The sequence below is a fragment of the Chiloscyllium plagiosum genome, chromosome 17 (genome assembly GCF_004010195.1).
Source record: "Chiloscyllium plagiosum isolate BGI_BamShark_2017 chromosome 17, ASM401019v2, whole genome shotgun sequence".
Classification (NCBI taxonomy): domain Eukaryota; kingdom Metazoa; phylum Chordata; class Chondrichthyes; order Orectolobiformes; family Hemiscylliidae; genus Chiloscyllium; species Chiloscyllium plagiosum.
The window spans coordinates 23,303,818-23,331,138 of record NC_057726.1 but is presented as its reverse complement, the minus strand read 5'-3'; the positions used below and the strand labels follow the sequence as shown (position 1 = coordinate 23,331,138).

Sequence of the window (27,321 nt, the reverse complement as noted above, 5' to 3'; positions counted from 1 at the left end):
ATCACCCTCACCCTCACCTCCTTCCACCTATCGTATTCCCAGCGCCCCTCCCCCCTACCTTTTATCTCAGCCCGCTTGGCACACCAGCCTCATTCCTGAAGAAGGGCTTATGCCCGAAACGTCGATTCTCCTGCTCCTCGGATGCTGCCTGGCCTGCTGTGTTTTTCCAGCACCACATTTTTCAACAGAGGAACTGTTGGAGGCTGGTACAATTACAACACTTAAAAGTCATCTAGATGGGTACATGAATGAGAAGGATTGGAGGGGTATAGGCCAAACGCTGGCAAATAAGACTAGATTAATTTCGATATCCGGTCAACATGAATGAGTTGGACCGAAGTGTCTGTTTCCATGTTGGCTAATTCTCACTCTATAACTCTATGGTAATGAGTTTGGGATACCTGCACATGAACCATTGCTGGTATTTCTGAATCTCGTATGCCTCTGTTTCTGACGTCAGTTACTTTATTTTGTTCATTTATTTTGAAACAAACAGATGAGGAGAAGAAGAAGAATACATGCTTTAAAAATTGTGAAGTATTGTGTTCTATTCCTTGTCGCTCGCTGTTCAGTCCAAGTTACTACCACAGTTTTGGTATGACCCCAAACTACGTTGTCTTCATTGAACAGCCATTGAAACTGGATATTCTTAAAATGGCGACAGCCTACTTCAAAGGAGTGAATTGGGCCAGCTGTCTGGGCTGGTTCCCAGATGACAAGGTACTCTTACATTTAACCAAGCTTCAACTTCAAATGACATGTTTGGATGGTGTATCACTCTTGATAAACATGAAAATGCAGTAACTTATTTTGTCTTTGGGCCAGCAGATTTTAAGTAGACTTGTGGGTTATTAGCCATTCAGTTGTTCATTTTGAATATGGGATAATGTTTCTCAAATAATATGATTCTTGGATGTTAGGATTATGTGGAGGTCCCAATTTCATTTATGTCCAAGTCCTGTCTGCCACAGAATGTGTTCATCTTGACCAGAACAATCTTATCTTTGAAGGATTCGCATTGGTCACACATAGCTTTCCCTGTCAATCTGTGATTCCACCTCAGGCAGGTCACCTTTCCAATTCACTGAAACTAGCCTTCCTCTAGCTGAGCATTTTTATATTTGATTTTGCCTTGTACCTTGTACCTTTCTATAACTGCTGATTTGAGCTATAGGGAAAGGTTGAATAGGCTGGGGCTGTTTTCCCTGGAGCATCAGAGGCTGAGGGGTAACCTTATAAAGATTTATAAAATCATGAGGGACATGGATAGGATAAATAATCAGGTCTTTTCCCTGGGGTGGGGGAGTCCAGAATTAGAGGCCATAGGTTTAGGGTGCGAGGGGAAAGATATAGAAGAGACCTAAGGGGCAATTTTTCCACACAGAGGGTGGTATGTGTACGGAATGAGCTGCCAGAGGAAGTGGTGGAGGCTAGTACAATTGCAAAATTTAAAAGACCTCTGAATGGGTATATGAATAGGACTATGGGCCAGGTGCTGGCAAGTGGGACTAGATTGGGTTGGGATATCTGGTCGGCATGGACAAGTTGGACCGAAGGGTCTGTTTCCGTGCTGTACATGTCTGTAACTCTATGACTCTCTGATTCTGTGACTCTATGACTCCTTTCCCCTTGGCTTGAACAAACTGATCAGGAATTCCTTCCCCTCTTTTCCCTGTCTTTTTAGCATAATTCAAATTCTCCCATTATCACTGTTTTAAAGTTTGCAAACTTGTTCCTATATTTTCTTTCCAATATTTGAAGTCCAGTACTGTATGTCCAATATCATAATCATCATCTTATGTGGACCATACATCTATCCAGGTAGACATGGCCTTAATTTAATGCAACATTCATCCTTCTGACAATCTAACAGCCATGTGATATTACATTGGTTTGGACTATTAGCTCAACTGCCAAATGTGAGGATTGAATTCAAAAACTTGTAATTCAGAGACGTAGCATGTGAGAACATTAAATAAAATAATTTGCATTTATTCAATACCTTTAAGATTTCCCACATAAATATCTTAATTAATTTATGTATATAAATGTTCTTTAATCAAACATATTCTGATTTTGAAGCCTATGTACATCATTGTTTCCTAGTGCTGTCTTTTATGAACAATATTTCCTTTTTTCCTCATGTTTCCTGTGTGCCATATGCTAGATTAGTGGTGCTGGAAGAGCACAGCAGTTCAGGCAGCATCCGAGGAGCAGTAAGGTTGAAGTTTTCCGTGGCGGAAATGAGGCGTTCTTCCTCCAGGTGTCGGGTGGTGAGGGAGCGGCAGTGAAGGAGGCCCAGGACTTCCATGTCCTCGGCAGAGTGGGAGGGGGAGTTGAAATGTTGGGCCACAGGGCGGTGTGGTTGATTGGTGCGGGTGTCCCAGAGATGTGCCGTACAGCCAGGAATCTTAAGTGCCTTTGTTTAAAGCTAGGTTCTCGTTATTCTCCGTTATTTGGAAGTCTAACTCATGAAGTAGCATGTGAGAACATTAAATAAAATAATTTGCATTTATTCAATACCTTTAAGATTTCCCACATAAATATCTTCATTAATTTATGTATATAAATATTTACTCCTTGAAGTGTGGTGATTTGAAGGCTTTTCTACTCCCAATTGTTTTGGAAATTTGCTTGTCTGAAATAATGACCTCATCCTTCATATTGTCCCTTTAAAATATAGATTCATTTGGCTGCCATTTTGCAATTATGCTAGGGCCTTGTCATAGAGTCCTACAGTATGGAGTCAGGTCTTTTGGCTTGTAGCTTGTTAATCTCAATTTCCCATCATCGACTGCAGTGAGTTTTCACTTCCATTCAAATCTTTATCATTGTACGTTGATTTGGATGTATCACCTGACTCTTGGATTAAATTCCAAGCCACAGTCTCTTATATAATGGCTCATTATTGCCTGCATAAAGTCTCTGGAGTGCATCACAAGACTGAAAATCAGTGAAGGTTGCATCTCAATATATGAGCCAGACTGGACCCATCATGAATATTTGTTGTTGACCTCAGATGGCAATCCATGGCCAGGGCGACTCCCTTCATTGCACAAAGGTAATAGGTGCCCCTGTGCATTGGGGGAATGCTTAGAATTAGTTGCATGCTTCTTTGGGTATTTATAAACTGTAAGATTGCATTGGGTCTCCCCCAAGATAGCAGCCACAGCACACTTTGTAAGGTGGAAAGATGTTAACTGAGGGAGCAGGGAGGATGGCTGTGGCTGTGGCTAAAGAAAAGTAAATATCAGCTCTGGGAATCCAGATCTGAAGCCTTATGTGGACCATACATTTATTCAGGTAGACATGGCCTCAATTTAATGCAACATTCATCCTTCTGACAATCTAACAGCCATGTGATATTACATTGGTTTGGACTATTAGCTCAAGTGCCAAATGTGAGGATTGAATTCAAAAACTTGTAATTCAGAGACATAAGTGCTTCCATTGGAGGAACAGCAGAATTTCAATTTATATTTATTGAATTCATTACAATATGAATTTTGTGTTTTTCAGACTTACATTCATATCATAGACAGAAAAACAAAGAAGCCTTTACCAGTAAAGTTCTACACAGATGCACTCATTGTTTACCATCATGTAAATGCTTATGAGGAAGACAATCATGTGGTCTTCGATATTATTGCATATGATGACAACAGTTTGTACGAAATGTTCTATTTAGAAAACATGACTTCGCCAAATCATAAATTTGAAATAAAAGGCAAAACCTTCAGTCTACCATCTTGCAGAAGGTTTATAATTCCTGTGGATCATGACAAGGTAAACGTTTTGCCATTTTTCTGCAACAAATTAAAATTGTGCAGTGAGTAGTAGTGCGGTCAAACAGTTCTCAAATATGATGAGTCCATTGTTTTTAGTAACCACTGAGGCATTGCTGGGGTTGCCTTTAACCCAGAGTGAGAATCATGAGTGCAATCCATAACCCTTGTTTTCACTTTACTTTGACTAACAAGTTTGCTACCCAACTGTATTGACAACAAGCAGCCAGCTTATTTTCTGGACATCATCTCCACAAGCCTACAAAGTCTTCCAATGGTTATAAAGTGCATTTGTGATCAGTTTGTATTTCTCTACTGGTTAGTCCATTGTGTGATATCTGAAGGATAAAATTGCACCTGACCTTGTTCTCATTCTGGCCCCAAAACGATCTCAGTGAATCAATAAAAGATGGTCCTCAGATCTCATCAGAGCAAGTGTGCAGACATTTTCCCTGAAATGAGATGTCAGTTTTGGCTTCCAGTTTTGCCAGCAGCAACCTTCAGGTAAGTTGTACGAAATAAGAGATTGGAGAAGATGAGCACTTGTTCTCCTTCTGACTTCACAGATAAATTTTACCTTAAAAACAAAATCATAAAAATTAACTTATGGGTTACGGTGACTGTGAAAGAAACCTGAATAAGAAATTCCCAAATGCATGTATTGAGTATCAGTGCTAAATGTAAAATAAAAGCTCATACATAAGCTCAGTTCCAAATTTACAAACTTAAGGCATTTTAATATCTGTTTAAGACATCTGCATGGGATGTCTAAGAAAGGATCCCATGAATTTTACCATGGCATCAATGCCTGTGCAGCTTGGGTACAGAGCCTGCACTGTTAAACTAACATTAGACAGGAGTATAAGTGCATCAAGCATAAATAATAAATGGTAATATTTGATAAATTTTCAATCACTTGTCTGATTTGAGCAGATGTAAAGATAAGGTTTGATATGGGAAATGGACTACAGCAATATGAGACAGATGGAAAGTATGGGATGGTGTGGCGTGACAAGGCTGGTGTGCATGAATGGCATGAGATGGGATTTAAATAAATACAACTTCAACAAAGATGCCCATTTACTGCAAGATTCAGCAGATCTCAACTGGTAGATTTTTAATTTCTTTTGTCCATTAAATTTATTGAAAAGGAAATTGAGGAGAGCATGTGCCCAAGTTCCCAATTTGCATAGCCGAATGATGAAACTTCATGCTGGGAGTACACACACATCAAGTTACCCAAATGTTCCAAATGCTTAAAGGATTTTGTTGATGAGAAAACTCAAAATACTGGAAATCTAAAATAAAAGCAGAAAGTGCTGGGGAAACTCAGCGGGTCTAGCAGCATCTGTGGGGAAAGAAACAAGGTTAATGTTTCTGACTGCTTCAGAACCCTAAATCTAACACTCATACAGTTTTAGTAGAGAAAGTAAATGCACTGACTGATATAATAAAGAAGGTATGATGTTTGACTCCTGATGTATGTGGGATGAATCACTCTCAGCAGGTGTAATATTAGGTTGGTGCAACAGGCCATAGTAATACTGCTGTAGTAATGGAAAAGCGTGTGATTGCCGATCTGTGACCCACAACTAGAAATTGTATTAAGGTGATCACACTTTTCTAGCGTATTGATGTTAATGATTCTGCCTATTCTGTGGTATATTAATGTACATTTAAACTGGGCCTTTGAGGAGAAAGTGGGAAGGAAAGTCTTTTTAAATGCTTTCTTTACCTTTACAGAAGACAGAGTTGAGCAGAAATATGTGCACACTTGGGAACACAACAGCATATGCACTGAAGGAAAAAGATGGATCCATTTACTGCAAGCCTGAAGTATTATTTGAGGGTAACATCAATAATTTATAATTACATAGTGCCTGCAGTGAGCTCTTGTGTTGCAGTAATAGTGTCCTTATTTCTGAGCTAGAAGACCTGGGTTCAAGTCCTTCGTGCTTCAGAGATGTGTCATAACACAACTGAGCGGGTTGAATAAAAAATATCTATAGTACTTTCTGTATCGTCAAGGCAAGTCACCAGTCTTAGCAGACCATAGGGCTGCTCTCTCATTACAGAGAGATGACTGGTGGTGGTTTAACTCGAGGGCTGCCACACATCAGGTGAGGGGAGAGGTTGAGAAGGAGAGTCCTTTATGATAATCTCAGCTGGTGCAGGAATTGAACCCATGCTGTCAGCATCAAACTGCTTTACAAACCAACCGTCCAGCTAATGCAAAAGTGAGGACTGCAGATGCTAGGGATTAGAGTTGAGAGTGTGATGCTGGAAAAGCACAGCAGGTCAGGCAGCATCCGAGGAGCATGAGAGTTGATGTTTCGGGCAAAAGCCCTTCCTGATGAAGGGCTTTTGCCCGAAATGTCGATTCTCCTGTTCTACGGATGCTGCCTGACCTGTATGCATTTCCAGCACCAAACTCTCAACTGTCCTGCCAAACCAACCTTCCTCTGTATAGTACAGTATTCTAAAGCACTTCACACCAATTTAAATAGGGCAGATATCAATAACTTGCTCACAGAGCTATGGAGTATGTTAAAAGTAGAAAGTGAGGTAGAGAAATGGAGAGTGGTAGCAAGAGGATTCCAGAGTTTAGGACTTTGCCAGTAAAAAGCTGCCATCCAGTAATGGAATGGTTAAATTGGGATGCACCAGAAGCCAGAACTGGAGAAGTGTGGAGATTTTAAAGGGCTGACAAAGACGACAGAGATCGGGAAGGGCAAGCCATGGAAAGATTTGTAATTAAAGATGAGAATTTTTAAAATGGAAGCATTACTTAATGGGCTGGGCCAATGACACGAGGGTGATGAGTGATTGGGACTTGTTGTGAACTAAAATATGGACAGTAGTAGTTTTGAAAGGTAGGAGTCTGCCTAGAAATGCTTTTGTATAGTGAAATTAATATCAAGCAAAGGCATTGAGGAGACTTTCAGCAGCAGTTGAGTTAGAGGCAGTGACAAAGTCAGGTGAAGTTACCAATGTGAAAATAAGCAATCTTCATGACAGTGCAGATATGTGCTCAGAAACTCACCTTGGGGGGCGAACACTTCGTTAGGTTTACTAGCTGTCTGGTTTAATGTCAGACAATTGCCAGGGAGAAGGATGACTGAGGAATGACGTTTCTCCCAAGATCCAGAAACAATGGCTTCAGTCATTTCAATATTTAAGGGGAGGAAGTTTCTGTTTATTCAGTACTTGTTGTGGTACCCGCAGTCTGACAATTTAGCAACAGTAGAGGGGTCAAGAATGGCAGTAGTGAGTTAGCATTAGGTGTCATCAGTGTTTTTGTGGAACCAGCCTGATTTCAGATGATGGTGCAGGAAATCATGTAAGTGGAAATAGAAGGGCTGCCGTATAAATGTTTGAGTGATACTAGAGCATTGGGAAGAAAAACTGTTGTAGATGCTTCTCCGATGACCATGGACAATGGCGGAGAAGCACCGGAGGAGCATAATGTGGTCAAGCATGCTGCAAATCAAGAAGGAAGAGTAGGGACAGTTTATCACAGTTATATGTCATATGGGACTTTGATTACAATCATTTTGGTACCACAGAAAGTCAATTTCAGTAAAAGTCTATATTCTTGTGATCTAAAATGTTATGGGCCTGAAAATTTTTAATGCCATTCTTCTGCCTATGAATCTTACAACAATTTACAAATAATTGTAAGTAAGAGGAAATAGTGCTAATTAAACCTTGGGTTATTCTACAAATAGTTACTAACATCATTTTCCAAGAAGTGGCAATGATCATCAGATTGCTGCTATGCTTATAAATACCCCGACTTGACACTGCATTCCACTGGAGTAATAAAGTGAATGGTAACAACATGAATAAAAAGAAAAGAATATCCAGAGACCCAATCGGTCTTATTCCTGATGAAGGGCTTTTACCCGAAATGTCTATTTTCCTGCTCCTCGGATGCTGCCTGACCTGCTGTGCTTTTCCAGCACCACTCTAATCTCAATACTAATCTCCAGCAACTGCAGTACCCACTTTCGCCCAATTGCTTTTATGCCAACTCAAATGCACAATTATGAGCTGGCTGTTTATAAGGCCCTGTTGTACTAGTTGCACAGTTCCACCCTCGGCATAAGTGGCAGATGTAGCAACTATTGATATCATCAAGATAACCCAAATGAGAATGTTTCAATCTGTAGGTCTTTTCAAGACTTCAGCGCAAAATCCAGATTGACTCTTTTACGACTGTTCGTCATAACTGCTGATCTTTGTTTGCTGATTCAGGTGACCTTATTCAATGACGTATAAAGGGATCGTTCCAATGTCTCAGCGTTGTCCTAATCAGCACCACCAAAAATGGATTAACAAGTGCAGAAAATGGGTGACAAACAGCGACCGATACTTCGAGTTATCTGTTGCCTTTGTAGAAATGATAATACATTGCATAAATGTACATTCTTCTCTCTGCAGTCTGAGCATGCTGTATGTTATGGAAGAGAGATAGAACCTTGAAGGCACATGGGAAGGAAAGAATAACCATTATTAATGGCTCGGATTTTTGTGGAGTCATAAAGAGTACCTGAACTTCGTAAAATGGCAGGCAGGAGCCGAATACACAGTCCAACGTATTAAGAACAGATCTTGTTTTCTCCTGTATGGCTGATGCAACAGACTGGTTTGTAGTCAGTGCTGAGTTCAAACAAACCCCATTTACAATGACCTCAATCTGCAGTTTGGGAGATACAAATTTTAGTGTAATCATAAATGCTCTTGAAGAATGGAAAAATGTGCCAAATTTTGAAGTTATTTAAACACCAGGAACCTTTAACTTTTAAAAGAACAACTTGACTGTGTCAATGAAGCATCAAAAGATCTGTTTTTGTACCTCTGAGGCCTGCTTTTCTCAACCTATAGTTATCTCAGCAGGGTTCTCTGAGTTCACAGTTTGATTGGCAGCCCAAAGAAGTAATTAAGGTGTTATCTATCTTTGGTATGGGGTTGTTAAGTGGAATTTGTTTGTTTTTATAAAGAGATTAAGCACGTGAAGAGACGTAAAAGAGTTTAAATGAGCTTTCATGAATGGAAAGTGTTTTAAATCATAGCGATGGTTGTAATTGGTATTTAGATATTTCTGCTATTTCATCCTAATTTGGCTTCTGAAGTCTGCCCATAGTGATTATTTGGGTGAATTGGCACTGTGGATGTACAAGTTAATGGTAGTGGGTGGACTGACATAAATTGGCACTAATAACCTGAGTTGGTGTGGAGGGTAAGAAGACCACAATGGCAGGTGAGTCATGGGTTGGCATAAAGAGTTTGAGGATCCATTAAGGGTGGGCAGGGGAAATGAATTGTGATGGGATGAGCAGTTTGTGGGGTAGGGAAGAATGGGGTTGAGATGGAGATAAGTGTTGGAGGCACTAAAATAAACTTAACAACAACTCAGGTGAGTCTTGTAAATAGGTCATCTCAGAATTCCTCCCTGTGACTGCTTTTGATCTATGTCCATTCTGCACCTAACACCCTCCATGATCCCCTCCCTTCCCTCCTGAACAAAGATCCTTCCAATCAGGAGGTTTCTCCTGATGTGGATACAGCAACTCTGGAAACCACCTTAGGAGCAAAAATCTGGGTCTGACATATTTACAAACAGGCAGTTATGGAGTACATAATTAACCATTATGAGCTCCACCCTCTTCCTTAAGCACAACAATTCCTAAGTCACATTACAAATTATACTTTGCTGATCCTATATCTGTTTAAAGATTTATAAATACTATTAAAGATATATATTAGAAAAACTCAACCATGAAAATTAAAAATAAAGTACAGGTGTTCCCCCCTGTATCTGTGGGTGATACGTTCCAACACCTACCATGGATGCCCAAATCTGCAACTAGCAGTGAACCCTATCATTTAAATGGGAAAGTTACTACCTCGGCAGCCCCTTGGAGTTATTTCTGGAATGTTCCATGTAATATTTTCAGCTGCAGTAAATTGTGGACAACTGAAACTGCAGAAACCGAATCCGTAGAAATGGGGTTTCTACTGTAAATTAATTTGACTACTTACTTGTTCCCCCAGGAATAGAACTACCTCGAATAAATTATGATTACAACGGCAGCAAGTACAGATATATTTACGCATCCAAGGTTGAGTGGCGACCAATTCCAACAAAGGTAGAATATTACACTTTCAGGGACAGGTGCCCAGCTCACAGTTTGGAGCAGGCTGCAGCTCAAGGTTGCTTGCTTGGTGTCTGAGTGTTCGCTCACTTTGCATCCACCTGAACGCTCACTGCATCCCTGCCTTGCCTTGCCTCGCCTCACCTCACCCTGCCTCGCCTCACCTCACCCTGCCTTGCCTCACCTCGCTCTGCCTTGCCTCACCTCGCTCTGCCTTGCCTTGCCTCACCTCGCTCTGCCTTGCCTTGCCTCACCTCGCTCTGCCTTGCCTTGCCTTGCCTTGCCTTGCCTCACCTCACCCTGCCTTGCCTTGCCTCGCCTTGCCTCACCTCACCCTGCCTTGCTTGGATGTTTTGCAGTATCGACCATCAGATAGAACTGCATACTCCTTTATCACCTTGTCATTTAGTGCAGGCACAAAGCAGGGAAGCTTAACATGATTGTCAGCCGTCATCTGGCAAATCAAGGGAGGTATTCTTCAGCCATGGGTGCTAACGTATTAAGCCAAGGGGCTTGAACACAGTCAGTTGGCCACTCAAGGTGGTCAGGTCAGGATCTCCCCTGTAAGGGACGAAGAGCCAATGGCACTCCCCCCACCCCATCCCCACGTGCATTATTATGAGTTATTTTCTCATGGAATGAGAGAATGGGCCTGATTAAAGAAGCTGAAAGTGGCCGGTGCAGTTAGTTTTAGAGCAGGTGGCGAGGGATTGAGGAAGCAGCACAGATTGTGAAATAGTCGTGTGGTGGAATTAGGTGGGTGAGAATGAGGAATGGCACTGCATGCATTCGTGAGGCTGATAGATCATTAACCTTGATGGGAGCTGGGCACAGTAGCAGAGATGTTATATTGAATATAAGGTATTGGAGAGAAGTTGGCGTCACTTACCTTGCCGGCCAAACAAATTCAGTGACCTTTTTATGCTGCTGGATGTTCATCCAGACAGTTAAAACTACACTGACCCGGGTAGCAATATTGGACTGGGCTGCCATGCTTTGATGTTGTGGTTTCTTCTGGCAGTCCTGAAGGAAGGAGACATTTCTCTTCTGCATCACCGCTCCATCAGAACCTCCAAGTATGTGTCTGCAAAGTAGGATAAATTCCCCTTATCACCCATGTCTGAGCAAATGTCAGGAATACATAAATAGGAGGGGAATGAAAGAATACCGATCCTGTAGGTGAAGACCATTTTAGTACGGAAGGGCAAAATGTATAGGTGCAGGCTTGGAGGGCTGAAGGACTTGTTCCCGTGCTGTATTGTTTTTTGTTTGTTATGCCAATCCACTCCCAGAGTGACAGAGCTTGCCCAGGTGCACAACAATCATTTAAAGGTGGAGGCAGTGACATCATGCTGATCTGTTTCAGGATATCCTGGCAATGGTGAATTCTACCGGTTGTGGCATGTGGTAGAATTGGGCTAGCATTGGACATGAGAGGTGGATAAGGGTGGGAGAGGTAGTTAATAACGAGCATTTGATAAGATAATACAGGGAAACTCTCTAGGGGTCACAAAGAGAAACCTCCCATGAAACCCAATGAAACTGTCACAGGCAGAAAATCATAAGATTCAGCCCCCTTTCTTTGGTGGCCTCAAAGTAATAGAGTCATAGAATCATACAACACGGAAACAGACCTTTCGGTCTAACCAGTCCATGTCGAACATAATCCCAAACTAAACTAGTCCCACCTGCCTGTTCTTGGCCAATATCCATCCAAACCTTTCCCATTCATGCATTTATCCAAATGTCTTTTAAACATTGTAATTGTACCCACATCCACCACTTCCTCAAGAAGTTCATTCCAAATGTGATCCACCCTCTGTGTACAAAATTTGCCCCTCCATTATTGGCAGTACATGCAAAGGAAATTCCTGGATTAGGTGTATGTAGTAAGTTTCATAAAGGGCTGAATTTTGATATTTCATTGGTTAATCCCATGCAGCACAATATTTTTGCAATTGAATTACACTGTCTACCATCAAGTCTGCTTACCATAAGAAAACTTACAGGGATGCTTTCTGTCCTTTCATGTAAAACAGATTTTGTTCTAGTTTATAAAGTTCTAAAACCTACCAGAATGATGAGTGCCAAGCAAATTTTGTGTCTAACCTCCCTGATGTGACATTTCACAACGTATAGTTCTGTCCCTACGCTGGTGAGGGTTGAAGTTTGTGTATAGGTCAAATTTAAAGATATAAGTTCAAATGGAGGCCCTAGCTGATATTATCCTCATTTCTGGAGCCGAAATGGACAGTTAATTTCCCATGTCCCATATTTCCATCTTTTTTGCACATAACCCCCACAGAATCCTGCACCTTTGTTCATCCTCAAATGGTGCCTGGTTTTCAGGGGTTGGTAGCTGTACTGATTGGAATGAGGTCAGTCAGCTGGACCTCATAGAATATGAGTTCACCATTTGGGGCTGTTAATCTAGTCCAATCAGGGAGCCCTCACTGACAGATAAGAAGGGGAGTGTCTAATTTTGTTCCCTTCCAGGGGGTAAAAAGGAGGGCCCTATACAGACTGCTGCTGCACACCGTCCACCTCTTCTCCCTCATCCACTGTCCGGACACGCCTTTGCGTGCCCATTTGCCACCGGACGGTGAGGATCCCCAGTGGAGGGCTCTCTACGCGGGAATCCTCCCCCTTTCTGTCAGGGATCTGGGGTGGAGGGTGCTGCACGCAGCAGTCCCCTGCAACCGCAGATTGCAGTGGTTCACAGACTCCCAGCCCAACTGCTTGTGGAGTCCGTGGACCACGTGTATATTGGGTGTGGGCATTTGCACTCCCTTTTTGATTTTCTCAAAAACCTCCTCCTCTGCTTTTGGCTGCACTTCAATCCCACGCTCCTGATCTTTGGGCACTCGGTACGGAGGAGGGAGGGCAGGTCTGAAGACCTCCTCGAAGGGCAGTGTTTGTCACTGGCCACCCGGGTGTTTTCCTTTCTTCCTGGTGGTGGAAATTGAATAAAGATTCGTGCACCTTGTGTCTCACACCTGCACGCACACACACACCATGGGTGCTGGGGAAAAAGAAAAAAATAAATAAATAAACAGGAGATCTCTATTTTGATTTAATCCCTGCCCTCCCCTTCACTGTTTGGTCACACAGCATTGCCCTTTGATGTGAAGGGCTGTGTTTGTCACTGGCCACTTGGGTGTTTTCCTGTCTTCCTGGTAGTGGAAACTGAATAAAGATTCGTACACCTTGTGTCTTTCACTGTGTATAAAAAAAAGAAGGGGAGTGTCAGCAATACTGCCACTCTGATAGCTGACTCTAAAGAGACAGCACTAAAGTCAAGGACTGTCCTTGTATAAGTAATGAGTGACTTGGTGATGGGTTACCAGCCTCTGTAAAGTTATTTTAGCAACCATTCCCTGCCTGCTTTCTCCTTAGGGCAGAAAGAGTAATGGATCAGTGCCTTTAAGACAGTGAAATTATTTAGTTCCAGTTGCTTGTTACCCCCAACCCCGCATCAACTTGAAATTTGAAGACCTCCGAATGTAGAGAATGTTAAGGAATCTGGAATGCATTGCCAGGGGCAGTTATGGAGGCAGATACGATTGGGGCGTTTAAGAGACTTTTAGATAAGCACATGAATATTGCAGGGAATGGAGGGATATGGATCAGGGGAAGGAAACAGGGCTAGTTTAATTTTGCTTCATGTTCGGGGCAACATTGTGAGCCGAAGGGCCCATTCCTGTGCCGTGATGTTCTCTAGCTGCTGCTTGACATTGGTCGGGGTCTCAGTTACAGGTGCGCCCCGCCAGGCCAGTGCTACCACAACTGCTGCATCTGAGCTGGAGCCATGGGCCTGGTCTCCTACCTCCTGTTCCCTGTGCAATGCTCCTGCAGACACATGTTCTTCTAAAATGCAAAAATTACATTGTTTTCTTGGTACTGTTGCATTTTAAAGATGTTCATCTTTTTAGGGTTGAGGTGAGCGCAGGGAGGGTGAAGCGAAACAGTGCTCATTTCACATCCTTGCATCAGGTATTACCAAAATGTGTTGTATTTTATCAAGCCCACATTACACTCTGTTAATTAATTTTCTTTTCTATTTTGCTTACATTTGAAATAGAACTTGGGTCATTAGAGCCACAATTCCTCTCCACACAAACGTACGTATACATATATTTTTAAATCTTCTTCCAGATAATTAAATGTGATATTCAGAGCAGAAGCTGCCTTGAGTGGAGAGAAGAACATTGCTGGCCAGCAGAACCAGTGTTTGTCAAACTTCCTGACAGCAAAGATGAGGACGACGGTAAGGAGTTCTTAACTGAAAGCAATTACAGTAATTAATACAAGTATTAGACGAGGGTTCTAGAGAAGTTTAAAAAAGGAAAACCTCAAATGGGGTTGTGGTTGATACACTCTAAATACATTAAAACCTTAGTTGAAATTAAACCGGGTGGGATAGCACCAGGAGTTATCTATTGTCAGACAGTATTGAAGGAGGACAGAAACAGAAGGGACATTCAAAATGTGACTGAAAAGTGCTAAAGCTAAATAGGTAGTCAATTATCTCAGTCCTCACTTGAAAACCTGGCTGCCAGTAGATGAAAATATGCTGGAAACGATGTGCTTTCCTGCACCAACTTTAGGCAAGTCTTTGAGAGAGGCAGAATCCTGTTAAACTGTACAAAGGTGCTTCAAAGCTAATGCAAAAGCTCAAGTACAAACTCTCATTGGGAAATGGATGAGGTATGGAGAAGGCATAACAATCCCAGTTATTCTGGCATTCAGAGGTCTAACCAGTGATTCATGAAGAAACTGATGGAGACCATTCCCAAAAGGTAAATTTTGAAGGTTGTGAACATATTCTGGTGGGACCAGGAACATTATCTGACCTACTGCCAGCATGTACTAAGTTCCCACCCTCTTGTCTCTGTTTAACTGGCAGCTCTTGGAAATGAGACATCTATTCCACACCAAAAGAGGTCCAATGGGAAATTCCCCCTGCAGTGGGCCTGGGAATTCAGGTGGGGGCAGCTTGCTATTTGGAACGTAATCCCAATTGGGTTCTCAGGAATGGCCATAGCCAGGTTTTCACCAGTTCTCCAGTTGGCAGATGGACTTCCTGCTACAACCATTGAATTCCATCCATGTACTCTGTTTCTCTCTCCACAGATGTTGTCAGATCTCAATCTTTCTGTCTTATTTATGCACCACACAGGTTTAGCGCCAATGTGCAACTGAACGCATTTCACACTGACACAAAACTTGAGGGCTTTGTTTCAAACATTATTAAATGTAGAGAAAGTTAAAACTTAACATTTGTAATACATTTTTCAGGTGTTGTACTTTCTTCCATCATTTCTACTGATGCCAAGAAATCTTCATTTTTACTTATACTTGATGCAAAGACGTTCAAAGAACTTGGTCGTGCTTCAGTTAGTGTTGATGTGCATCTTGATCTGCATGGTATCTTCATCCCTGAAGAGGAGCTGCAAGCAAAAAAAAACCCTACAGTCTCTGGAGGAGAGTAGTAGCTGATTAGAACTGCTGCTTTCAAGTAAAGTTGCTAATGAGGCAGAATTTAAAAGCAAGTGACCTCTGGCCCACATAACTACCATTTCTGTGGATTTCTAGCATTAGAACTCAATGCAAATTGAAACCTGCAAAGTGCAACGATCAAGAGAATTATCTGATAGAATTTCTTAATCAAGGATGGGCTCAGTGATCAAAGTATAACCAGTTGAGTTAGATTAACAATCAAAAATAACTTTGTATCATCATGGAATTGTGGAATAGATTTGAGGTCAATTGGTAGGTTAAAAATGGGACTGGATTGATGTTTGGAGGACAAAGATTAGAGTTTTTTATGATATTAAAGCACTTTGAACAATTATTGATAAGGATTTTAGTAGAAGATCAACAGCTCCCAGAGAATCTTAGACTTTTATGGTACAAAAGAAGGCCATTCAACCCATTATGTCTGTACTGGCTTTTTAAAGTGCTACCCAGCTGGTCCCATTCTCTAGTCCTAACGCCTCTAAATTTATCACTTGCAAATATATGTCCAGCTCTCTTTTGAAACCTCCTATGAAATCTGCTCCCACCACTCTCCCAGACAGTGCATTACAAATCTGAACAACTTTCCGAATAAAGAAGTTTCTCCTCATCTCACTCCTAGCTCTCTTGCTGACAATATTGAAATCGTGGCTTCTTGTTACTGGCATACCAACTAGCAGAAACAGAATATCCTTCTTTACCCCTGTTTGAATTGTTCATAATTTGACCTCCTCAATAAGGTCACCTCTTAATATTCTCTGCTCCCAGGAGAATAAGGCCAGTTTCTCTAATCTTTCTTGTATGTAAAATCCCTCATTTCTGGTATCATTCTAGTAAATCTCCTTTGAACTCTCTCCAGGGCTATAACTTTCTTCCTTTAAATAAGATGCCCAGAACTGAACACAATACACCATATGCGGTCTGACCAATAATTTGTAGAGATATAACATCACTTCCTTGCTTTTATACTCTGTGTCTCTATTTATGACCTCGATCCTGTATGATTTCTTAAAATCTTTATCAACTTGCTTGATTATAACATCTACCTGATAATTGAAACATTGTTAAGTGACTAACGACTTGAATGCTGTATCTTTTATCTGCATTTTGCAGAGAATCATGCACATGAATCCTAAGGAGCCTCTGCTCCTATACTCCCCTCCAAATTGCTCCATCGAGCCTGCATTATCTCTCTCTGTTTCTTGTATTCACAATTCTCCACACTGAAATTCATCTGCCAGGTATCTGCCCATTTAGCTAACTTGTCAATGTCCAACTGAAGTCGCTCAGCGTCATCCTCACAATTCATTATTCTCCCTAGCTTAGTATCATCTGCAAATTGAGATTTTGCCCTCAATACTCCTCTCCAAATAAGTATATGTAAGTCAGAAAAAGCATGGGTCCTAACAATGACCCTTGATGTGTCTTCAGTCTGAAGAACTCCCATCTATACCTATCCTCTTTTTCTTTTGTCTTTTTATTTAGCCATCATAAGCCATGTGGCCAAGGATCCATCAATCCCAAATGTTTCTAAGTTGCTTACCAATCTTATCTTTTTTTAAATATAGAATTCCGACAGTGGAAATAGGCCACTTGGTCCAACAAGTCCACACCACCCCTCTGAAGAGCATCCCATCCACACCCACCTTCTCTATCCTCTCCCTGTAAGCTTGCATTTCCCATGGCTAATTCACCTAGCCTGCACATCCCCCAATGCACACAATGGGCAATTTAGCATGGCCAATCCACCTAACACCCACGTCTTTGGATTGTGGGAAGAATTCCGACCACCCTGAGGAAACCACACTGACATGGGTAGAACATGCAAACACCGTGCAGACAGTCGCCCGATGATGGACTCGAACCTGAGTCCCTGGCACTGCAAAGCAGCAGTGCTAACCACTGAGCCAGTGTGCTGCCCCCAAAAATTAGGTGGCACTGTTTCAAATTATTTCTGAATGTCCAACTGTACAACATCTCCAGTATTACACTCATATCCACTGCTTGGGTCACCTCATGCAAGAATTCAAATAGAAAGGATACCGATAAAACAACATGTCTGAATTCACTTTCAGGAAGCAGTCAGTTGGAATTGTGAGACAGCAACAGTATGAGAAGTTTAAAGAAAGCTGCAAAGTAAAGAGTACAAAAAGAGAAATTAGCACGAGAGGAAACAATAGGATAAAGTTTTGATAAAGGCAAGGAATAAACTGGAAAGGATAATGGAAAGTGGATCATAAAGGAATTGGGGAAAGGAAGTAGAATAGTTATAAACTTACAGTGTCACTTTTCTCTACCACTTGAATGTAGTTTGAGCTCCAGAAACAATTGACTAAGGTCTTACCAGTACACTGGACCTGCTTAGTGCAGTGTCAAAACTAATACAAAAGGTTCTGAAAACATCTGTGGTGATGGCATTTCTGTGATTAGAATGGTAGAACAAAGAACAAAGAAAATTAACAGCCCAGGAACAGGCCCTTCGGCCCTCCAAGCCTGAGCCGATCCAAATCTACTGTCTAAACCTGTCGCCCAATTCTTAAGGATCTGTATCCCTCTGCTCCCCACTTACACCTACTTCAGACCTATCTTTATTTAATCTACCGTGCCTGCCTCTACTACCTCTGCTGGCAATACGTTCCAGACACCCATCACCCTCTGTGTAAAGTACTTGCCACGTGTATTCCCCTTAAACTTTTCACCTTTCACCTTGAAAGGGTGACCTCTCGTTATTGAATCCTTCACTCTGGGAAAACACATCTCTATCTATCCTCTCTATACCCTTCATGATTTTGTAGATCTCAATCAGGTCCCCCCTCAATCTCCTTTTTTCTAATGAAAACAAACCTAACCACCTCAACCTTTCTTCATAGCTAGCACTTTCCATACCAGGCAACATGCTCGTAAACTCGAAGTCTGTGTGACTCAAAGTCATACCTCATGACATGTACCCAACTCACTGAATCAAGTGAAATGCAATATTAACCATGAACATAAATGTATTGAAAGTACGTTTGGAATACTGATACAGAAGTGGAACTATCTGGGTTAAAGTCAGAGCTGCAATTACACAATGACATGGTGAAGTGCGAACAATAGATAATATTTTATTAAATTGCAGGTAATGTGGAGGGATCTGCAACTTCAATCTGATAGGGCATGTTCACATGCAATGTGAACTGAGGAATACCTAAAACATATCTAATCTTCTGGTGATGTCATGATGCTGCCTCAGCCAAATGATTTTAGCTAAATTTGTTTTTATTTTATGACTTTGTTCAGATAGTGTGATTTGTAACTTTGTTTTTATTTTATGACTTTGTTCAGATAGTGTGATTTGTATGGATTAACAATAGACTATTGTATAACAATCATCTAAAATATATAAAGTGTGCAAGTAACCGAAATTAAAAGAAAACTCATTTACTGTACAGAAAATTTTGAGGTTTTAACAAATGATGAGGCAAATGAGAAATAAAGCACAGAATCATTTACTAGAAATTCTTGTATTGTGCTCGGTCCAATGTTATGGCTATTTATCTGCAAATTCCTGCTGCTCGAGAATTGTGTGCTGTCTTCCCACCAGCCACACGGCTTTTGACAGTGGAGAACCAGGTTCTGTTTATTGGACCCTCGAAGGAGTAAGGATAACAGGTGCAGCAGCAATTAGTTAATGTCAAAGATAACCTCTACCCTTTTGTCCAACAGTCACTGGCTGGAGCCTGAATCAAATATAAAATAAAACTTCAAGAACTTCATAGTTTGGAGCAACACAAGTAAATTTCTGTCATCAGTCAGAATTAAAGAGCACTAACTGTTATAATCAAACTAACAAAGTACAATTATTATTCATCATTTTGTGTAATCCATATATATTGATAAAGAATTGTAAAAGTTACAGCATTTTTGCTGACCCAGAATTATTTTACAGATGGACAGAAATTGGATAATTTTGCATCCATTATATTTTAAAGTTTTATAGATTATTTAATACTCTATGCCATAAAATACTGTCAAATGTTGTTAGAAGTGATTACGTTAAATATTACTGACTGGAATAAATGAGCTAAGTAATTTGTGACATGTTGAGTCAGCAGATTTTAAGACTACATCGAATTAAAGGAAAAAGAAGACTGAAAAACAATAATGGCGGTGCATTTACAGATAACAATATCTAGTTCATAGCTTAAATCAAAGTATGGAGGAGAAAGTGAGGACTGCAGATGCTGGAGATCAGAGCTGAAAATGTGTTGCTGGAAAAGCACAGCAGGTTAGGCAGCATCCAAGGAGCAGGAGAATCGACGTTTCGGGCATGAGCCCTTCTTCGAGGCTCATTCCTGAAGAAGGACTCATGCCCGAAATGTTGATTTTCCTACTCCTTGGATGCTGCCTGACCTGCTGCGTTTTTCCAGCAACACATTTTCAGCTTAAATCAAAGTATGCCAAGTATTGTGTATACTCCCCCTAACACTTTCACCTATCTATTTTTTGACATTGGAATTTTGACCAAGCTTGTCCTATGTCCTTCTTCTGCTCAGGTAATTTTCAAAGTCTTGTAATCCTCTTTTGAAAGAATCACAGAGTGCTTTCGTATTTCACAGGGCACTATATCAATAAAGTTGATGTTGCATGTAACAAAATAATCTTGTCACCTAATTCTAATTCTTGTGAGTATTTAGTTAGAATTGTTAAATCCTTAGTAAGACCACTGTATAAGAGGTTTCAACTAACATGTTCATTAACCTTGTTCTAATCTAGCTAAAATATTTCCTTTAATTAAGTGGACTGTGAAGCTTAAAGTAAATGCCTGTCTGAAACTAGCATATTTGAATTTTGAACTTGTGCAATTACTGAGGAGTGTGACTGTGTCCTGTTAAAAAAAAAACCTCAATCAGTGCAGAGGTTTTTCAGAGGATCATGTGGCAGACTCAAACTCAGCTTTACAACACAAGATTACAGAGTATAATCTTAGAGGAAGCATTTTATGAATAAACAAATATGTCTTTCCTTTTCCAAAGGTCATAAGCAAATATAATACAAATCAGTGCAGCCTTAAATGTAATAAATAAAGAAAAAAAACTGGAAAATCTTAGCAAGTCATGGGTGATGTAACAACTTAATGATTCAATGCATTTTCCAGACAATGAAGAGTTTTGAAATGAAATCAATCTGATGATATGGGGTGAACAGAGTTAAAAATCACAAGACACCAGGTTATAGTCCCAACAGGTTTATTTGGAAGCACTAGCTTTCAGAGCGCTGCTCCTTCATCAGGTAGCTAGTGGAGTAGGATCATAGGACATAGAATTTATAGCAAAAGATCATAGTGTCATATACTGATGCAATGTATTGAACAAACTTAGATTGCTGTTGGCTTTCATCTTTTAGAATGGGTTGCAGGTTTTGATTCATTAATATGTGAATCCCAGAACTTCTTTCAAGTCACATTCCTGAGATAACTTAAGGTTATATTTTTAAAAAGGTGACATCTCAGCTCAGACAATGCATTAAAGGTTTGGGATTAGAATCTGTATGCATTCCAATCTTGAGTTAAACTGGTTCTATTTCCAAAGTAGGAATTTATAAAATGTCACATGGATTATAAAAAATATTGACTGCCTCCAGATTGTGTGCTTTTTGAACAAAATAAAATGTATCTGCAAATACAATTCTGCAAATACAAATTCACCCCATAGACTTGTGTGTGTGTGTGCGTGCGCGCATGAGTGTGATGGAGTATATGCCTGTGAGAGGGTGTTTGCATAGATGTGAGTTTGAGGGTGGGTAGTGTGTGTTTAACTAAGAGAGAGTGTGTATGAGAGTGGGTTTGTGTGAGAGTATGTAAGAGGGTGTGTGTATGTGTACTTGTGTCTGAGTGTGTGTGTGAATGTACAATGTCATGGGGTCACCTGTAGTGTGACATGAACCCAAGGTCCCAATTGAGGCCACCCACATGGGTACTGAACTTGGCTATCTGCCTCTGCTCAGCCACTTTGCATTGTTGTGTATCCCAAAGTTCGCATTGGACGAAAGTCACCTGAAGATCCAAGGCCAAGTGTCCCTGACCGCTGAAGTGTTCCCAACTGGGAGGAAACATCCCTATGTGGCGATTGTTGCACAGTGTCCACTCATCCATTGTCCTAGCATCTGCGTGGTCTTGCTCAATGTACCATGCTTCAGGGCATCCTTCCCTGCACCATATGAGATAGACAATGTTGATCGAGTCCCATGAGTACCTGCCGCATACATGATGGATGGTGTCCCCACGTGTAATGGTAGTATCCATGTCGACACTCTGACAGCCTTGCAGTGGTTCGCCATGACTAATTTGCAAAGAGGACGGTTCCTCCAAGGAGGTAAGTAACTGTAATCAGATTTATTGAGGTTAATAGAGGATGGTCAGGACAGGAGAATTCTCCTCTCCAACACTGCTGAGGCATTTTGTTTTAATGCCCATGAGAGAAATGCAACATTTTAATGTTAAGACATAAAACTGATGCAATTTGCCATCTACTCTTTACTCCCTGTATTCAACTGAATGCTTGGAATAATTATGAAATGTAGAATTGACTTTTTTTAAAGTCGCCTAATGCAAAACTGATAAAATCAGCTTGGTCATTGTTTTAACCCATTACCTGGTTTTAATTTCAATAAAAAATAGGTGGCTGACCTGATGTCATCAATTTGCCATTGGGCATGTTAGGTTAAAATTAACCTCAAACTATTTATTTATAATATGGGCTCTATTTTACAGAGCATGAATACAAGATGATTGACGATTGGGGGATCTCTGGTTCCCAAAAAAAGCAGCAAGATAGTTGCTGTAAGTTATTTTCTTGCTAAAGCATTTGAACTTTGTTTTACATATTGTACTAATCCTATTTGGGAAAAGTACGTTTAAAATGCCATGTGACAGATCCTGTGAATGAAATTACTGCCTGTTTTATAATCGTAATGTTATCGTTGAGAAATTAATATCTAATTCTCAGTTTGTATAATACAAGCAGACTACAAACAGAATGATTATTGAAACATTGATGATAACATCTACCTGATAATTGAAACATTGTTAAGTGACTAACGACTTGAATGCTGTATCTTTTATCTGCATTTTGCAGACATCTGTAACACTATAGAATGGATAGCAATCTAACAATAATGACATTAACTTGAATTTTAATTGCCACAGAATAAAAATAAAGCCTTCATTGTTTTCTTAAAACAATTACTTTTCTATCAGCAAATGTTGGGCTTATGCCCAATTAAAGTTCCTAGTTCATACAGATGTTTACATTCAATGATATTATTTCTTCCCTGTGACTTATTTTTCTAAATTGCCCAGCAATGTAAATCACTTTATCCTAACGGTCTGTCTCAGAAAGTATCTGCTCAAGATATGTAATTCCATAAAGAGGGCATAACGCAGGCATCGATTAAGATTCAGGTGAGAAGTTAGGTACAGACTCCTCTATCACTATCCCTGGGGATCATGCCTCCCCATGTTGCCCCCTCCAACACTGGTCAATACGTTATAAAAAAAATCATTAATAACCTTCCCAGTTCATCCTTTTCTCAAAATAATGTACTTGTACAAACCTTTGTCCATTTCCTTTGTTCCAATCTTGCAGATTCATTTTTCCTTATATCGACACAGTACTGTCTCACTACTGCAGCATGGTTGGTAGAAGGCTGATGACTTTCACTGGAAGAAACTGCAGATGGCCTGCAAGGATGCACTTGAGCATTTTCAGGGTTTGGGATCTGGCTTTGGGCTGCACTTCCTTAGCTTGGCTTAGTCTGGCTGTAGGCAACAGCAGGACACTTGCATGTTGTATTGCTAGTTATCCATATAGCAGAGCAAGATGCAGGAGTTCATCTGTCTTCTCCAATTGATTAGTTACATTTTATAGCTCAATGCAACCTCTAGTCTGCTCTTTCCTATTTCTAACCAACTCCCCTTCTTGGGGAGAACCTCTCCTTAAATATATATTTCATTGAACGTCATCAGCGCCCTTAGCTCTGGAGAATGCTCTGGTTCATTAACATTGTTATGAAACAGTGGTAGTGGTGGGATCACAGATATTGTCATCCTGAGAGGTAGATTCATGTCCCAGGGATTGATGCCAGTTTCCCCTAGTAGCGCCTCAGTAGTCCAGGTAATCTAAAGGAGGAGAGATTCTTCGGCAGTCTCAGAAAGTCTGCCCCATTCAGTTCTGAGATTCCAGTAGCACGGTGAGGAATGGCTGCAATATTTGAATTCCCTATGCATTGTTTGAGGCACAATATTTTGGATAGAAGAGATCATTTTGCAACTTTCTTTGAAGAAATAACATTTCCTCGAGAATAGTAGATTTTTCTTTAACGAAGGCTTTGGCTCTTCTGAGGATTGAAAAGAGCGACATGAGAATTCAACAGATGTAAGGCCTTTTAGGGTGTAAAGGGCAAAATATCTTAGAGAAACTGAAGAATTTGATTGGATTTTAAAAACTTGTTCTGACCAAGATGGAATTCTGGCAGGATTTAGTTTTTTTCCATGAATCTCCTATTAAGAAGAAACTGAGAAATACCATTACCAGTACCGAGAGCTTTGAGGTCACAATCTTTTTGTTGCCTGTTAAGTCAAACAGCAAAGTGGTGGTGGAGTAAGGCTCCTGATAGGAACTCATCCACTTTTCTTTCTCCTTCTTTTCTCGCTTTTGTTTTTCTTTTAGTTCTTTAGATGTTTTCTTTCTCTACTTACCTTTCGGGAGGGAGCTCAGTTGTGGAGGCACCAATGACAGTGGCAGCAGCTGGTGGATTTTGACAGTGAGCCATGATGTGCCCTGTAGTGGTCAGCAGCATCGTGGCTTCATCGATGTCCAGAGCAGGACTCTGCAGTGAGGTGGCTAACACGGCAAGGGAATGTAACAATGGCTAAGGCCCAGCTTGAGCCCAGATGGCAGCAGCAGCTATAGAGGCTGAAGGCTTGAGAGCAACAGTGAAGCCTGGCATGGCTGATGAGGGTCAGCAGAGCCAGTTGGTAGCAAATGCAGCTGGCGAGCACGGGTTGGTCTTAATCCAGCATGGGGCAGAGCAAGACTTCTTGGGTTTTGGATTAGTGGTGCTGGAAGAGCACAGCAGTTCAGGCAGCATCCGAGGAGCAGCCTGAACTGTTGTGCTCTTCCAGCACCACTAATCCAAAATCTGGTTTCCAGCATCTGCAGTCATTGTTTTTACCAAGACTTCTTGGGGAAAGCCCAGTTTGAAGCGATTGCAGGCCCATGGCTTAAGAAAGCACTGTAATGTTTGGGTTTTTAACTTTATTTCTTTATTTTTCTACTTTTATACAAAGAAGACTGTAGTGATAAACTTCTTAACTTGTTTCTTTGTTTTCCTGCTTCTGTAACTAAGATTTTGTACCGAGGTACATTTGTATCTAAGATGATGCTGTATGTGGTGACATTGTACAGTTTTGATTGTACTCTTGTACACTGTGCTTGAGTACATGTCACAATGAAACCTAGATCTAAATCTAAATGTAATCTAAATGGGAAGTAGCAACATGGCATGGAAATGGCTCATAGTGACCTTTGTGACCTTTAGTGGTTTCCTATATGAAATACAAGTAAAATTGTCAGCGAAAATACATTTTCATTTTCTACATTGCTACCTTGTATCACCGTAAAGTAAGTTCATGCTACAATTAGCTCCTGATTTTATCAAAAAATGACAATGATAAAACACGAATGATTCTTTAGCTCTGAGTAAAATTGAAGTATTACACGAAATTGGTCAGCAATTATGAGCTGTGCCTCAGTTGGTAGTACTCTCAAAATTGAACCAGAAGGTTGTGAATTCACATGCCACACAAAGATCAGAGCACAAAATTTGAGGCTGACTGTCCACTTCAGTACTAAGGGAATGCTGCACTACCAGAGGTCCTGGTTTTGAAAGATGCATTAAACCCAGACTGCATTTACCCTCTGCATCGGAGTAGAAGAACAGAGGTAAAGCTTGGAAGCAGGGTAGGGGAGTTATCCCTAACGTTCAGGAGTAATATTTATCCCTCAGTCAACACCATTAAAACAATTTATCTGACCATTATCACATTGTTATTTGTGAGACTTTACTGTCTGCAAATTGCATGATATATTTTTGACAATTCAAAAGTCTTTCATTGCCTGCAAAGCACTTTGAACCATCCTATTTTTCTGAAAGACATTAAGTAAATTTTTTTAGGCAAACCAAAACTTCTTAATCAGTCACATTGATTTAATTTTATTAACTAACCTTTACTTCTTGCACAAATCAAACATTAAATTAAAATATTCATTTGATTATAAATAAGAACTCCAAGCATTGGTCTCCATGAATTTCAGATGTAGTAGTTAACCATTAACCCTTCAAACTTGTTATGATTGTGAAGTTGGGAACAGATTTGAATGCAGGAAGAAGGATGGGCAGATTGGCTTCCATGAAACTGCATAAGATCTTCTGGAAAAAGTAATAGTCATTAACGTGGAGACTTAGGAAATCTTCTAAATTCTCATGAATTCCTCCCCAAGTAAATTCCAACAGGTAACAATGCTGTTCAATAGGGCTGGGGAATTGTCTGCTGAGGGGACTAGTGTTGTGTTAGAACATAGTGGCAAGATGAGAGCTAAAACAGAAACAAGGCAAAGCATCAATAAAGGATAAACTTGTTTGGTGCTAATTTCTGGAACCAGTGACAGAATGAGGTCAGTGGCTCCATTTACAATAAAGATTACATCTGGTCGTTTGACAGTGACTATTGTAACTGTGTTCTTGTTTATCATGTAAACAAGCCTGCCTGTGATAGTTTGTCTTCTTAATTTTAGGACTATTATCTCAACCTTGCACATGTCCTCATAAAGAAGGAATAATATATATGTGTGCTATCTTTGACTTTCATGAGGCTTGGAGACAAACTGATACCTTTAATGGGTTGTCACAGCCAATTGTGGCAAATCTAGACAAAGCTTTAAATGGTTTTTAATAGGATTGTGTATTTCAACACCTTTGCTGTTTTATGGGGCTGACAATTCTTTAATATGTTCAAAACAAACCAGACAGATTAATTTTTGTCAGTTTATATGCAATGCAGATCAATGTTTGTCAGTTTAAATTCAATGCAGATTTATAGAAGAATTACGCACGGCTTGGAGTCAGTTCAGGGTCTGCCTCTACTCAAAGTCATTTCAACATTTAGTATGATACTGGTTTAGTCAAAAATGCAGCTGATTTTGAAAGTTCTTTTTTTAGTTTTTACCATTACTTTAAGTCCTCCAGCATATTCAGATCATTGCTTAGAGCAACAGCTGGCCTTCGAAAGGAGCTGCTATGAGATTGTTCAGATGGAGCGTAGTTTTCAGGATGCTCAGAAATGGTGTGAGCGGGGTGGGGGACATGTTGCTTTCATCCTGAATGAAGAAACTCAAGGGTTTATCCAGAAGCACCTTGCAGCAGATAAAGACTGGTGGATTGGGCTGGCTCCATGGAAACAGAACCTAACCCAGGATGAAATGGCCACAGATGGTAAGACCATATGAGAATTAGAATGAGAAAAAAACATTCTTCACCTTCCATCATCATGATGCTGAATGTTTACAATATTGAAAATGCTTTATAAAGTTTTTCTCATGTTGCAGACTGGATCCTCTCATAGTTTAAACGAGGTCACCTTAGTTCTGCATTAATATACGGTAGAACATTGCTTACTGGCAAGAGGTGTCTGTACTTTTTTGAAGTATTTTGATTTTGCACAATTAAGGTCAGCCTGAAGTTTTTATGGTGGTAAACACAGAGTAATGTGTTTAAGACTCATATCCATGACACTATGTAGGGTATGCATTCCTTATCAGAGT

The 27,321-nt window shown here is 40.5% G+C and overlaps 2 protein-coding genes across 2 annotated transcripts in view; both read left to right on the top strand.

The window, feature by feature from the left end:
* Window positions 1-17,151, top strand: part of LOC122558277 (beta,beta-carotene 15,15'-dioxygenase-like) — a 38,502-nt gene extending 21,351 nt beyond the window's left edge. Inside the window, exons 7-12 of the mRNA XM_043706674.1 lie at window positions 497-720; window positions 3,520-3,786; window positions 5,529-5,634; window positions 9,843-9,937; window positions 14,099-14,210; window positions 15,242-17,151. Coding sequence (XP_043562609.1) covers window positions 497-720; window positions 3,520-3,786; window positions 5,529-5,634; window positions 9,843-9,937; window positions 14,099-14,210; window positions 15,242-15,435 — 998 coding nt within the window. The 3' untranslated portion in view covers window positions 15,436-17,151. The remainder of the gene's footprint in view (window positions 1-496; window positions 721-3,519; window positions 3,787-5,528; window positions 5,635-9,842; window positions 9,938-14,098; window positions 14,211-15,241) is intronic.
* Window positions 17,152-24,392: 7,241 nt separating this feature from the next.
* pkd1l2a (polycystic kidney disease 1 like 2a) overlaps window positions 24,393-27,321 on the top strand; it is a 145,586-nt gene continuing 142,657 nt past the window's right edge. The window contains 2 exon segments of the mRNA XM_043707511.1: window positions 24,393-24,502; window positions 26,739-26,992. Of these exon segments, the coding sequence (XP_043563446.1) occupies window positions 24,393-24,502; window positions 26,739-26,992 (364 nt within the window).